The 15,000-nt window shown below is 45.4% G+C and overlaps 2 protein-coding genes across 7 annotated transcripts in view; both read left to right on the top strand.

The window, feature by feature from the left end:
* LOC108256233 (pleckstrin homology-like domain family B member 3) overlaps positions 1–1,048 on the top strand; it is a 22,083-nt gene extending 21,035 nt beyond the window's left edge. For 5 of the 6 annotated variants that reach the window (XM_053674908.1, XM_053674905.1, XM_053674906.1 and 2 more), the window contains one exon: positions 1–1,048. This exon is cut by the window's left edge and continues 14 nt beyond it. In XM_053674908.1, coding sequence (XP_053530883.1) covers positions 1–121 — 121 coding nt within the window. In that variant the 3' untranslated portion in view covers positions 122–1,048. The other variant, XM_053674910.1, reaches the window with a different exon arrangement.
* Positions 1,049–6,765: 5,717 nt separating this feature from the next.
* Positions 6,766–13,488, top strand: pabpc1a (poly(A) binding protein, cytoplasmic 1a). Its single transcript, XM_017452865.3, has 15 exons — positions 6,766–7,455; positions 8,180–8,373; positions 8,501–8,616; positions 8,769–8,908; positions 9,090–9,184; positions 9,294–9,431; positions 9,543–9,638; positions 9,871–10,143; positions 10,245–10,335; positions 10,534–10,647; positions 10,730–10,866; positions 12,001–12,085; positions 12,348–12,478; positions 12,851–12,970; positions 13,118–13,488. Exons 1-14 carry the CDS (start codon positions 7,263–7,265, stop codon positions 12,938–12,940), a joined length of 1,893 nt encoding a protein of 630 aa, XP_017308354.1. The 5' UTR covers positions 6,766–7,262; the 3' UTR covers positions 12,941–12,970; positions 13,118–13,488.
* Positions 13,489–15,000: the final 1,512 nt, after the last annotated feature.

Here is a 15,000-nt window from a genome sequence, read left to right as displayed (position 1 = left end):
CCTGACCTTCTGCGTGAAGACGTACGAGCGTCTGTTTTTCCTCGTGGCTCCGAGTGCCGAGAGCATGCGCATCTGGATGGACGTGATTGTATCTGCAACAGATGAACACAGCCGCTACTGAACACAGTCTCACGCGCACACACACACGCACGCACGTGGAGGAGGTGGTGATTGGTCTTCCCTGATGATGGCACAGACACGGAGTTCACCTCGGGTTCACACTCAACCCAATCCCTCAGTCTGTGTGGAGAGACTCTGTTATTAACATTCGTTCTTCACTGTAGGGAATAAGGGGACATGTGGGATTTGATAGACATGGTAGTTTACACACACACACACACACACACACACACACACACACACACACACACACACACAGGTATGTTTACTCCACTTTTTTCCCTCAGATCAAACCGGCATGAACTTTATAACAGTGTAACATTCATACATATTGTAAATGTTTTTAAAAAAAGTTAAAATATGGTCTAATGCATTTAATTTGAGGTATTTTGACCTGTCTGATGAGCGTCATATCTAAGATTTGATCATGCGCCCGACAGGAAGTGACGTGTGGAGGAGGATCTTGTTCCAGTGTGTTAATATCAATCAGGTTTATGGGAATATGTCAGTTATAACATGTTTATAAGCATATGTTCAGTATGCTAACTGCTAATTGAGGGTGTGTTATTTATCTCTCTCCGTGTGGGAAACCTGCTTAATTATGTTTTCTGTTCCTAACTCACCCATTGCCCATTGATTCCAAGTCCATAACTTACAGAACACACAATGTTAATGTTGCACTGTACACGTCAAGAGCACAATTTACCCATAATGCACTGCTGCAGTTTGTGATGCAGTTTCTTTGTGAGAAAGATGGGGGCGCTGTGAGAACAGCAGTGAGGCTGCTGCCATCTAGTGGTCACTTTCAGGGACTGATTAGAACTACACACTACATTTAACATTTTACTTTATTTATTTCCTAATTACAGTTTAGTATCAACGTTAAGGTGTAAATGTTTTTCTATTAAATAGAAAAAAATTAATGAAATATTCCAGTGAGTGTTTACTAGTCCTTTATTTCCTCTGACTTTATTTGACAAATACAACTTCTAATAATTCACACATTATCTCCTTAATAAATCATTTAAATAATGCCAAATAATTCCAAAAGTTACAGACTTCTGACATGCATCTTTAGTAAGCACTTCATCCTGGTCAGGGTCGCGGTGTAGCCGGAGTCTATCCCCGGAATACTGCCTGCAAGGCGGGAGAATTTGCCACCTGGATAACACGCTAGTCCTTCATAGAGCACCACATATACACATGCACACTCTCACTCTTGCACTCATTCACACTTAAGGGTAATTTAGCATAGCTGTTCCACCCACCTGCATGAGCTGGGAGAAAACCGGAGAACCCAGAGGAAACCCACACGGGTATGGGGAGAAGACGGGAAACTCCACTCAGACAGTACCCCAAGCTCAGGATGGAACCGGAGACCCTGGAGCTGTGAGGAGTCAATGCTACCTGCTGCACCACAGCAACCCCCTGTTGTACAGTTCTTACCCAGACATAATTTAATGCACATCATTCACTGCAGAGTGGAAGTTTCCTGTGGAACTGATGTTTAGTCCTAGATAGTTACAGTGTGATGAGTGAGTGATGTGATTTCCTAATGTGAATGTGTGTTGTTTTCCCTGGGATCTAGATATTTTCTGAAAGGTCATGATTTTAGTCTTTTTGAGGTTTACTGCCAGCGCCCTTTCTGGCAGTACTGCTCCAGCAGGTCCAGGGTCTGCTGAAGGCCCCGTTCAGTGGGAGACAGCAGGAGCAGGTCGGAGCCCGGGGTCTGCTGATCGCTCCAGACTGCTCGCCAGTTCCTTTATGTAAATGTTGAAGAATGTCGGTAAGATCATTTTGTATGTTGATAATTTGGTAAGAATCCAATTTGACTTCCGCTCAGGACGTTGTGTGCTGTAAGGAATTCCAAAAGTGTAGAATTTATTATACTACAAGATAACTTCCCCAGGTCGTTTCTCACACAAATTCCCCTGTAGTTATTTGGGTCAAATGTGTTCCCATTTTTAAAGACTGGTGTTATCAGCCCTTGATTCCAGATGTCAGGGACATGTGCTACACTCAGAACACTACTGAATACTTTTAGGATGACCAGCTAGAATTTAGAACTTGTATGTTTTTTCAATTCATTTAATATTCCATCAAGTCCGGATGCTTTTTTGGGTTTTATGGTTTTAATTTGGTCTATGAGTGCATTTTCAGTAATAGGTAAGTCTAATGGGTTTTGATTGCCTTTGATTATTAATTCTAGTTCTTCAGTGGTTTATTTATTTTTTCATTTTGTTTACAATTTGTGCCAGTTTCAACTTCTTCAAACAGAGTTTGGAAATGGTTTTCCCATATTTCACCATTTTGGATTACTAATGATCGATTTCTCCATTACTGTCTATTGCTTTTGGGTGTATTGTGCTTTTTTGGTTCTAAGCGTGTGCTTGTATTGTTTTAGTGTTTCACAGTAATGGAATCTCTGTGTTGTCTGGATCTCTGTGTTTTTGATTAGACAATGTTCTGAGATTTTCCTAATATTTTGACAATCTAGATCAAACCAGTTATTGTCACTGTTGAATATGTGGTTTTGTCTATTTTTCACCTTTAGACTTGATAGTTTTGCTGCTTTTACGAACAGGTAATTTATATCTTTCACAGCCAGTTTGACCCGTTCTTTAGTGTGAACACAGGTGCTATCCAGAAGGTTATCTAGGACTGTTGGTATTGTTTGGCTGCCTGCTGCTTTCTGGTATTTCTGTGTGCTGTGTTCAGTCCATCTGTATGGTTTTCTGATGTGGTACAGCTTACTGGGTTGTGTGCTGATAGCAGTATTAGTTCTTCTGAGATACACAGTGATATTCTGTGATCAGACAGGAGGCTTAGTGTTAGTGTTAGTGTTAGAGTTGGGTTTAGTGTTAGGGTTAGAGATGGGGTTAGTGTTAGGGTTAGAGATGGGGTTAGTGTTAGGGTTAGAGATGGGGTTAGTGTTAGAGATGGGATTAGGGGTAGAGATGGGGTTAGTGTTAGGGTTAGAGATGGGTTTAGTGTTAGTGTTAGAGTTGGGGTTAGTGTTAGAGATGGGATTAGGGGTAGAGATGGGGTTAGTGTTAGGGTTAGAGTTTGGGTTAGTGGAAGTGTTAGGGTTAGAGATGGGGTTAGTGTTAGGGTTAGAGATGGGGTTAGTGTTAGGGTTAGAGATGGGGTTAGTGTTAGGGTTAGAGATGGGGTTAGTGGTAGTGTTAGGGTTAGAGATGGGGTTAGTGTTAGGGTTAGAGTTGGGGTTAGTGTTAGGGTTAGAGTTGGGGTTAGTGTTAGGTTTAGAGTTGGGGTTAGTGGTAGTGTTAGGGTTAGAGATGGGGTTAGTGTTAGGGTTAGAGTTGGGGTTAGTGTTAGGGTTAGAGATGGGGTTAGTGTTAGGGTTAGAGATGGGGTTAGTGTTAGGGTTAGAGATGGGGTTAGTGTTAGGGTTAGAGATGGGGTTAGTGGTAGTGTTAGGGTTAGAGATGGGGTTAGTGTTAGGGTTAGAGTTGGGGTTAGTGTTAGGGTTAGAGTTGGGGTTAGTGTTAGGTTTAGAGTTGGGGTTAGTGGTAGTGTTAGGGTTAGAGATGGGGTTAGTGTTAGGGTTAGAGTTGGGGTTAGTGTTAGGGTTAGAGATGGGATTAGTGTTAGTGTTAGGGTTAGTGTTAGGGTTAGAGTTGGGGTTAGTGTTAGGGTTAGAGATGGGATTAGTGTTAGTGTTAGGGTTAGAGTTGGGGTTAGTGTTAGTGTTAGAGATGGGATTAGTGTTAGGGTTAGAGATGGGGTTAGTGTTACGGTTAGAGTTGGGGTTAGTGTTAGAGTTGGGGTTAGGGTTAGGGTTAGAGGTGGGGTTGGTGTTAGAAATGGTGTTAGGGTTAGAGGTGGTGTTAGTGTTAGAGATGGGGTTAGTGTTAGGGTTAGAGATGGGGGTAGTGTTAGGGTTAGAGTTGGGATTAGTGTTAGGGTTAGAGATGGGGTTAGTGTTAGGATTAGGCGGTTAGGGTTTAGGGTTAGGGTTGGGGTTATGGTTAGCGGTTAGGGTTAGGGTTAGGGTTAGGCGGTTAGGGTTAGAGATGGGGTTAGTGTTAGAGATGGGGTTAGTGTTAGGGTTAGAGTTGGGGTTAGGGTTAGAGATGGGGTTAGTGTTAGGGTTAGAGTTGGGGTTAGTGTTAGGGTTAGAGATGGGATTAGTGTTAGGGTTAGAGATGGGGTTAGTGTTAGGGTTAGTGTTAGGGTTAGAGATGGGGTTAGTGTTAGGGTTAGAGTTGGGGTTCATGTTAGGGTTAGAGATGGGGTTAATGTTAGGGTTAGAGAAGGGGTTAGTGTTAGTGTTAGGGTTAGAGATGGGGTTAGTGTTAGGGTTAGAGATGGGGTTAGAGTTAGGGTTAGAGATGGGGTTAGTGTTAGGGTTAGAGATGGGGTTAGTGTTAGGGTTAGAGATGGGGTTAGTGTTAGTGTTAGAGATGGGATTAGTGTTAGGGTTAGAGATGGGGTTAGTGTTACGGTTAGAGTTGGGGTTAGTGTTAGAGTTGGGGTTAGGGTTAGGGTTAGAGGTGGGGTTGGTGTTAGAAATGGTGTTAGGGTTAGAGGTGGTGTTAGTGTTAGAGATGGGGTTAGTGTTAGGGTTAGAGTTGGGATTAGTGTTAGGGTTAGAGATGGGGGTAGTGTTAGGGTTAGAGTTGGGATTAGTGTTAGGGTTAGAGATGGGGTTAGTGTTAGGGTTAGGCGGTTAGGGTTTAGGGTTAGGGTTGGGGTTATGGTTAGCGGTTAGGGTTAGGGTTAAAGTTAGGGTTAGGGGGTTAGGGTTAGGCGGTTAGGGTTAGGGTTAGAGATGGGGTTAGTGTTAGAGATGGGGTTAGTGTTAGGGTTAGAGTTGGGGTTAGGGTTAGAGATGGGGTTAGTGTTAGGGTTAGAGTTGGGGTTAGTGTTAGGGATAGAGATGGGGTTAGTGTTAGGGTTAGAGATGGGATTAGTGTTAGGGTTAGAGATGGGGTTAGTGTTAGGGTTAGTGTTAGGGTTAGAGATGGGGTTAGTGTTAGGGTTAGAGTTGGGGTTCATGTTAGGGTTAGAGATGGGGTTAATGTTAGGGTTAGAGAAGGGGTTAGAGATGGTGTTAGAGTTGGGGTTAGTGTTAGGGTTGGGGTTAGGGTTAGCGGTTAGGGTTAGGGGGTTAGGGTTAGGGTTAGAGATGGGGTTAGTGTTAGGGTTAGAGATGGGGTTAGTGTTAGGGTTAGAGATGGGGTTAGTGTTAGTGTTAGAGATGGGGTTAGTGTTAGGGTTAGAGATGGGGTTAGAGTTAGGGTTAGAGATGGGGTTAATGTTAGGGTTAGAGAAGGGGTTAGAGATGGTGTTAGAGTTGGGGTTAGTGTTAGGGTTAGAGATGGGGTTAGTGTTAGGGTTAGAGATGGGGTTAGAGTTAGGGTTAGAGATGGGGTTAGTGTTAGTGTTAGAGATGGGGTTAGTGTTAGGGTTAGAGATGGGGTTAGAGTTAGGGTTAGAGATGGGGTTAATGTTAGGGTTAGAGAAGGGGTTAGAGATGGTGTTAGAGTTGGGGTTAGTGTTAGGGTTAGAGATGGGGTTAGTGTTAGGGTTAGAGATGGGGTTAGTGTTAGGGTTAGAGATGGGGTTAGAGTTAGGGTTAGAGATGGGGTTAGTGTTAGTGTTAGAGATGGGGTTAGTGTTAGGGTTAGAGATGGGGTTAGAGTTAGTATTAGAGATGGGGTTAGTGTTAGGGTTAGAGATGGGGTTAGAGTTAGGGTTAGAGATGGGGTTAGTGTTAGTGTTAGTGTTAGAGATGGGGTTAGTGTTAGGGTTAGAGATGGGGTTAGAGTTAGGGTTAGAGATGGGGTTAGTGTTAGGGTTAGAGATGGGGTTAGTGTTAGGGTTAGAGATGGGGTTAGTGTTAGGGTTAGAGATGGGGTTAGAGTTAGTATTAGAGATGGGGTTAGTGTTAGGGTTAGAGATGGGGTTAGAGTTAGGGTTAGAGATGGGGTTAGTGTTAGTGTTAGTGTTAGAGATGGGGTTAGTGTTAGGGTTAGAGATGGGGTTAGAGTTAGGGTTAGAGATGGGGTTAGTGTTAGGGTTAGAGATGGGGTTAGTGTTAGGGTTAGAGATGGGGTTAGTGTTAGTGTTAGTGTTAGAGATGGGGTTAGTGTTAGGGTTAGAGATGGGGTTAGAGTTAGTATTAGAGATGGGGTTAGTGTTAGGGTTAGAGATGGGGTTAGTGTTAGGGTTAGAGATGGGGTTAGTGTTAGGGTTAAAGTTAGAGATGGGGTTAGTGAATGCGCTGAGAGATGATGGGTCCAAGTCAGTTATCATATAATCTACTGCGCTGTTCCCAAAGAAGGGAGCAAAATGTAAATCTCCTTAAAGTGTCTCCTTGTATTCTACCACTGACAATGTACAGACCACAGATTCTCCAGTCTGGAAAGCAACTATAAACATTTAAAACAGGAGGTACAGAGTGTTGGGATTGTTTATTTATTTATTTATCACATCATATAATATAATACTGATATTAGTTTTGTCCAAATGGTTGATTGTATCATGTTTTCATTTACTTTAATTCGTCTATCGTTAAGCTTTAACACTTTAAACTGTATTTCCTACTTTTTAAACTGCTACTTCCGGAGGAAAAAGTTTTTTTTTTTGTGAGACGGGTTTCCGGTTCCGCCCCTCTTCCGTCTAGTGCTGTGGTAAGCGCGTGTGCCTAAGAGCGAGCCTCGGCACACATCTTATTAAAAAAAATCAAAAATACAAAAAAAATTATAAAACAGAAAATCAACAAAAAATCTATTTTCGTCTTTGTAACCGTGACTCGGTGAAGCAGTAAAGTCGCAGCGGGATTATCAGATTTAGCTATCGGAGCAGATTAGCGTGTTGAGTTAGCCGAACTAGCAGCGCTCTAATTTGAAGGGATTAGCCTAGTGTGCTAACCGATTAGCATTAGCTCAAGCTAGTTTGGAGCGGGTCGTTTTTTTCTGTCTTTAGCGTTTTACCTTTACAAGTTTGTTGGTTGAAATCCGGTTGGAATCCTGATCAGTTTGTTTGCGCTAAAAAAAACAAAACCGTCAGCTCAGTTGCCATAGTTACCGTGCGTTTAAATTAGCTAGCTTGTTTGGCCTAAACCGTGCTCCGTGTGTTTCCGGTTGATCAGTGCGCGTGAACAGTAGGTGAAGATGAACCCCAGCGCTCCCAGTTACCCCATGGCGTCTCTGTATGTGGGAGATCTGCACCCTGACGTCACCGAGGCCATGCTGTACGAGAAGTTCAGCCCCGCGGGTCCTATCCTCTCCATCCGGGTGTGCAGGGACATGATGACCCGCCGCTCGCTCGGATACGCCTACGTCAACTTCCAGCAGCCCGCCGACGGTGAGACTGACTGTCTGTCTGTCTGTCTAACGTGTGTTATATGTTACTGTACAGTTTATTACCTCCAGCAGCCCGCCGGTGAGACAGTTATACACTTCTGTCCCTGGTGAAGTGTTTATATGGTGTATTAAACCTGACGTGCGGATATTTCACTAATGTTTTATTATTCAGGACGTTGCTGGATGTTTATGGCTCTATTCGGATGGGATTAATTATAAAGCTGGTCCTGGGGTGTACAGGTGCTCCTCTGTGGTTTTATTTCCATTTGGATTGTCAGTGTTTTTCCTCCAAGCTCACTGTTTATCCGATCATTTTATTTGATATTTGCTACAATCCTCGTTTCTCTGGATAATCCTTCACTGTTAAACTAAAAGTCTTCACACTGACATCTAGTGTTGGTGAGAGCTTTAGTTAATGAAGGGAAATGTTGAAAGACATGCTGTAGATGTGAAGGTGTAGACATGGCTGTGTGTTGCTATGTGGGCCGTGTGTACGCCGGGGCTGGGACCCGAATCCATACGGTCAACGTGCTTGGGTGCCGAATCCATATGTACTGCGGTTCGATATTGCAATGTATCGCGGTTTCTATTTGCTTTTATAACACTAGCAGACGCCTCACGCTCCAAAAACTCATTTCAGCGGGGTAGCGTCACAACCCCATCTCAGTGTGTTTTGGTGTTTTGTAATGAAGCTAACGGGCTGTACCGGACTTCTCTCCCTTCAGCCGAGCGAGCTCTGGACACCATGAACTTCGATGTGATTAAGGGGCGTCCGGTACGGATCATGTGGTCCCAGAGAGACCCCTCGCTGAGGAAGAGCGGCGTCGGGAACATCTTCATCAAGAACCTCGACAAGTCCATCGACAACAAGGCTCTCTACGACACCTTCTCAGCGTTCGGGAACATCTTGTCCTGCAAGGTTTGGCATGCTTCTCTGTGTGTGTGTGTAAAAGTGGTGTCAGCATGTTCTATCGTGTATGTGTGTAAATGTAGTGTCAGCATGTTGTTCTATCGTGTGTGTGTGTAACTGCGTGCTTCTCCTGAAGGTGGTGTGTGATGAAAATGGCTCTAAGGGCTACGGCTTCGTGCACTTTGAGACCCACGAGGCTGCAGAGAGAGCGATAGAGAAAATGAACGGCATGCTGCTCAACGACCGCAAAGTGTAAGACATGTCTAAATAACTCTAACTGCCTGACTGTGTGTGTGTGTGTGTGTGTGTGAGACTAATTTGTGAGTTTGCGATTTAGCAGGATGTAATTTACTCCTGGTGCTGATGTGGTATGTGTCTGTGTGTGTGTCTGTGTGGTGGTACAGGTTTGTCGGACGCTTCAAATCCCGTAAAGAACGTGAGGCTGAGATGGGAGCTCGTGCCAAAGAGTTCACAAACGTCTACATTAAGAACTTTGGCGAGGACATGGACGACGAGAAACTCAAAGAGATCTTCAGCAAGTTTGGTGAGGCGCTGTTCCAAACATGAGTGTGTGTGTGTGTGTGTGTGTGTGTGTGTGTGTGATGTTTTGGATACAGCCTTACAATGGATAACGTTCTAGTCATAACTATAAGCAGTAGTGTGATGTAGTGAATGACATGCAGCCTGAGTGCGTGATGTGAGGTGTGTGTGTGTGTGTGTAACAGGGCCTGCACTGAGTATCCGGGTCATGACCGATGATGGAGGAAAATCTAAAGGATTCGGCTTTGTGAGCTTCGAGAGGCACGAGGACGCTCAGAGAGTAAGTGTGCACTGCGACCAAGTGCACTAGTGAAGATTGGGGGAAACTAATGGACTTCAGGATCAAGGGCTCGGGGTAATAGTGTGTGTGTGTGTGTGTGTGTGTGTAGGCTGTGGATGAGATGAATGGAAAGGAGCTGAATGGGAAGCAGGTGTACGTGGGCCGGGCGCAGAAGAAAGGCGAGAGACAGACTGAACTGAAACGCAAGTTTGAGCAGATGAAGCAGGACCGCATGACCCGCTACCAGGTACACACACACACACACACACACACACACACACACACACAAACATATACTCATTTATATACATACGTACACACACACACACACACTGCTGACCTCCATCCTGTGCTGTAGGGTGTGAACTTGTATGTGAAGAATCTGGATGACGGTCTGGATGACGAACGTCTCCGCAAAGAGTTCTCACCTTTTGGAACAATCACCAGCGCTAAGGTACCCTACCCCTGCCTGCTCACCTTTAACTAATCACCTGTGACTCATCACCCCAGTGTTTTATAGTGTTTCCTCAAATGCATAACCAGATGTTTAGGTTTAAGTGTGCGGTATCTGTTGCTGTTTATATGACGCTGAAAGTGTTAACGCGCCAGTGTTAAGGTCAGGGGTGTAAAAGCGGTGTTACTGAGTGTGTTGTAACGGTGATGCGCGTCTCTGCTGCCCCCTGCAGGTGATGATGGAGGGTGGTCGCTCTAAAGGGTTTGGCTTCGTGTGTTTCTCGTCTCCGGAGGAAGCCACGAAGGCGGTGACGGAGATGAACGGCCGCATCGTAGCCACCAAGCCGCTGTACGTGGCTCTGGCGCAGCGTAAAGAGGAGCGTCAGGCTCACCTCACCAACCAGTACATGCAGAGGATGGCTAGTGTACGCGCCGTCCCAAACCCCGTCCTCAACCCCTACCAGCCCGCTCCTCCATCCGGGTACTTCATGGCTGCTATTCCTCAGGTACACACACACTGGCTTTAACCCATTTACATATACTCATTTAGCACTTTAATGTCTTTCCAAAGTGTGTTAACTGCTCTATGTGTGTGTGTGTGAGACAGGCTCAGAACAGAGCTGCCTATTATCCAAGCAGTCAGCTGGCGCAGCTCCGCCCGAGTCCCCGATGGGCCACGCAGAGCGTCCGCCCCCAGCGTGAGTCCCAGCTACACTAACACCCACCTACCCTCACCCCCTGGTTGTGTCCCAAACCGCTCCCTGCACCCACTCGGTACACTGCCTACAGTAAACTGAGGTGTATTATATGGACTCAGTTTGGGACACAGCCCATTATTGTGTGTATTCCCCTGGCATCTTTTGATGACATCATGACATTATACTTCCTGTGTGCAGATTTCCAGAACATGCCGAATGCGATCCGTCCCACAGCACCGCGTCCACAGACCTTCGGCGCCATCCGCCCAACGACCAATCAGGTGCCACGCATGATGGCATCACAGCGTATGGGTGAGTCTCGTACACACACACACACTACAGATTTAGTTTTCGCTGTATTCCTGACTCTCCCTCTGTGTGTGTGTGTGTGTAGCATCTCAGCCGTTACGCCCAGCCAGTGCAGGAGCAGCTACAGCTGCAGCACCTGTGCGAGCAGTGCAGCAGTACAAGTACACACCCGGAGTACGCAACACACAACAACACCTGCCCACACAAGTACCCCTGCCACAGGTACACACACCTCGCTCTAATACAGACTGTGTGTAACTCTGTGTGTGTGTATACATACCACATAAATCAGCTCATTAACAGTGCTTTCTTGAACGGAAGTGGGTGTGTGTGTATTAATGAAGCGGAACTTTCCCCATTCATCCGTTATGCACTTCTTCAGCTGTGCGACCGTACGGTCTCTTCGTCGCCTTATTTTACGCTTCATAATGCACCACACGTTCTCAATGGGAGACGGGTCAGGAGACATGCTCACACCTGCACTCTCTGCTCACGCAACCATGCGCCTGTAATCCGAACAGAATGTGGTCTGGCCTTGTCCTGCTCTGGATGGCAGAATATGTTTCTCCAAAATCTGCACATATCTTTCTGCAGTAATGATGCCCTCACAGATGTGTGAGTTACCCATGCCATGGGCACTGACACGCCCCATACCATGGGCACTGACACGCCCCATACCATGGGCACTGACACTCCAGTATACCGTGAGCGCTGACAGGCCCCCATACCGTGGGCACTGACACGCCCCCATACCGTGGGCACTGACACGCCCCCATACCGTGGGCACTGACACGCCCCCATACCGTGGGCACTGACACGCCCCCATACCGTGGGCACTGACACGCCCCCATACCGTGGGCACTGACACGCCCCCATGACAAATCCTACTGATTTGTCTTTGGGGAATGTTGATCTCAAAGTGTTGGATTATTCTCTGCTGCATCTGTTGCCTCGACCCGTCCTTGTTCTTGAAGGACTAGGTCTTTTTTGGAGGCTCCTTATATACTCTGACTAGACGCTTGCCTCACCTGTTTCACATGACGACCTTATTTCAGCTTCTCACATCGCTATTAGTCCCAAACTGCCCCGTCCCAACTTTTTAGGAACCTGTTGCATGCATCAATTTCAAATGAAATGTTTATCTTCAAAAAACTATTCAGTTGATTACATAAAACATCAAATACCTCGTCTTTATACGTTTTCTGTTTATAAGCCGTAGTACATTTACACATCACTCCTCTTTGTTTTATTAGAATCTTCCATACTGTCCCAACTTTTTCGGAATTGGAGTTGTAGGTAGATGTGTGTGTATTAATTTGTGTGTGTGTGTGTGTGCGTGCGTGTGTGTGTTGTCAGGCCGCGGTGCATGTTCAGGGTCAGGAGCCACTCACTGCCTCCATGCTGGCCGCCGCCCCCCCACAGGAGCAGAAGCAGATGCTGGGTGAGTTACACACGCTACTCTGGCAAGTGTGAGGTGTGTGTGAGGTGTGTGTGAGGTGTGTGTGAGGTGTGTGTGAGGTGTGTGTGAGGTGTGTGTGAGGTGTGTGTGAGGTGTGTGTGAGTGTGTGTCCTACCTAGGGGTCTAGTGTAGAGTTCCTCAAAGGTTCCATTAGAGGGCGTACTGCCTCTAGAGTTTCTCTGAGCACACAACCACTTTCTCCTTCTCTCACACTGTGTGTGTGTGTGTGTGTGTGTGTGAGTAGGTGAGCGTCTGTTCCCGTTGATCCAGAACATGCACCCGAATCTGGCTGGGAAAATCACCGGTATGCTGCTGGAGATCGACAACTCAGAGCTGCTGCACATGCTTGAGTCTCCTGAGTCACTGCGCTCCAAGGTACGTACACACACACACACACACACACACACACAGTCTCACACACACGTTATTGTTACAAAACGAATGTCCATTTCCTGAAACCCGCCCACCTTATTTACATATGACACACCCCATGATTCAAGATGCACAAAAGAAGCGAGGTCACAATTCTTCAGCATTCTGTTTCTACATGTTCGTGATGAGGTGTCGTGTGCTGGTGTGTGCTGTTGTGGTGTGTTGCGTGTGTGTGTGTGTGCGCGCTGTTGTGGTGTGTGTGTTGTGGTGTTTGTCTCCAACACTTTAATAATTCTAAATTTTTAGGATGATCACAAACATTATTAGGATTCTCGGTTTTGTGGTTTGGCATTGACTGTGTGTGTGTGTGTGTAGGTGGATGAGGCGGTGGCTGTGCTGCATGCACACCAATCAAAGGAAAACGCTCAGAAATCAGCGGGCAGTGCTGCTGTTCCTGCTGTTTAATTACACGCAAGGAGCTTTAATGAGAACCAGGTGTGTACTGATATGTCTCTCTCTCACACACACACACACACACACACACACACACACACACACTGATCTCTCTCTCACACACACTCTGATCTCACACAAGCTACACCGTGTAGATTAACAGCTGTGTTTGTTTTTTCTCTCTTCCAGGATCATCCCCTCTGCACTCAGCTGCTTCACCCAGACTGGGACAAGGACAAAATAAATACATAATTAAAACATTGAAAAAAAAATAAACATTGAGAAATAGATTTCAGATAGAAACACTCGGCCGGGTCCACACACACACAGGCCCTGACTATACAATAAATATACAAAAAAACAGAAAAAATGTAAAAAGTGATTTTTCATCCATCATTCCTGTTTTGTTTTTATTCTTCTCGCTGTCGGAGTGTGTGTGTGTGTGTGTGTGTGTATGCGTGCGTGTGTGTGCCTGTGTGTGCGCATGCGTGTGTGCGTGTCCTCACTCGACAGCTGAGCTTTGGAAACGTGAATTGGATTAATAAAGAGTGAAACATGTTGATGTTGGTTGTTTCTCCTCTTTTACACCAGCACTACTGAGTCCTGATTAAACTCTCCTCACCATCGCACTGTTCCTGACTGACACACGGAGAACTGATCCGTGCGGAGCAGGAAGTAGTTTGTGTAAACAACTGATGAGCTGTTAGACGATGAGATGAGACGGAGAAAACTACAAAACACTTTAGTATGAAATCTGAGTTTAGTGTAAACAGACTCAATCAAGTTACAATATGCAAATATGTGGGCGGGGCTTATAGGGTTGGTGTTTTTTATATTTGATTTGAAAGATTGTTGATTCTGCGAAAGTGTGTGTGTGTGTCTGCCTCTGCGTATGTGTGTGTGTCTCCATCTTCTGAGGTTGTCCATCTGTGTGTTCATATCTGAAGAGTGAATGAATGTCTGTAGGATTGAAGTGGAGTTCTGATTGTAAGCAGCTGATGAACTGATTAGATTTTGTAACTGATCCAAACGGGGTCAAGGTCACAGCAAGGTCAGATGTCAGAATGGTTCTGCTTTGCTGCTACAGTCGGTGAATGAGAAGTTACTGCAGTTCAACAACCTTCAGCTTCTGTACAGTGCAATAAAGTGTACAGTGAGTGTAATAAATTGCATTATAAACAACTCCAGGAGCCTCCGGTCTCTCTCTCTCTCACACACACACACACACACACACAGCACTAGGGCATTAAATTAAACACCTCGGTGTACTTGGAGTTCAGCTGCTCGTGGCCTTGACTGTCGTGGGGATGAGATGAAGTTTAAGTCACGTCACAGTTTAAAGTTGGACGTGCCGCTGTGTGTGTGTGAGGAGAGATTCCTGTTAGTATTCTTTCCTAAAGCACGGAGTGTGTGTTTTTATTCGGAGTAACAAGGTGAGATGTTCATCCTCCTGTCAGGTCTCATGATCACATTATCACTCATGCATTAACATCTACACACTGAACATATCTTACTTTATTTATTTATTTTTTTACAGTTATTATTATTCAGATTTACTTTGTTTACGACCCCAAAATAATCAAATAAAATAAAATCACAATTAAAATTGATATATTCATATATTTTTTGTAGCATAAAGTAAAGTGAAGTGAGATCTGCTGTCAGATTTAGGGATTGTTTATCCTGCACTTATATCACCTACACCATGTGTGTGTCTGTGTATGTGTGTGTGTATGCGTGTGTATGTGATGGGGCGGCTGTAGATCAGGTGGTAGAGCGGTTTGTCCACTAATCGTAGGTTGGCGGTTCGATTCCCGGCCCACGTGACTCCACGTGACTCCACATGCCGAAGTGTCCTTGGACAAGACACTGAACCCCAAGTTGTTCCCGATGGCAAGTTAGCACCTTGCATGGCAGCTCTGCTACCACTGGTGTGTGTGTGTGTGTGAGTGTGTGAGTGTGTGAATGGGTGAATGAGACACAGTGTAAAGCACTTTGGATAAAAGCGCTATATAAGTGCACCATTTACCGTGTGTGTGTGTTCTGATTCTTGTTGCACTTTCACCTGTTTG

This window comes from Ictalurus punctatus, chromosome 23 (genome assembly GCF_001660625.3).
Source record: "Ictalurus punctatus breed USDA103 chromosome 23, Coco_2.0, whole genome shotgun sequence".
Classification (NCBI taxonomy): Eukaryota; Metazoa; Chordata; class Actinopteri; order Siluriformes; family Ictaluridae; genus Ictalurus; species Ictalurus punctatus.
The sequence above is the reverse complement of the archived record's forward strand: the minus strand, read 5'-3'. Positions and strand labels throughout refer to the sequence as shown.

Excerpts from the sequence above, each read along its gene's own strand:
- pabpc1a (XM_017452865.3), top strand. The coding sequence starts at position 7,263 with ATGAACCCCAGCGCTCCCAGTTACCCCATGGCGTCTCTGTATGTGGGA. Across the intron at positions 10,144-10,244 it reads TCATGGCTGCTATTCCTCAG|GCTCAGAACAGAGCTGCCTA; the intron begins GTACACACACAC and ends TGTGTGAGACAG. Across the intron at positions 10,867-12,000 it reads CACAAGTACCCCTGCCACAG|GCCGCGGTGCATGTTCAGGG; the intron begins GTACACACACCT and ends GTGTGTTGTCAG.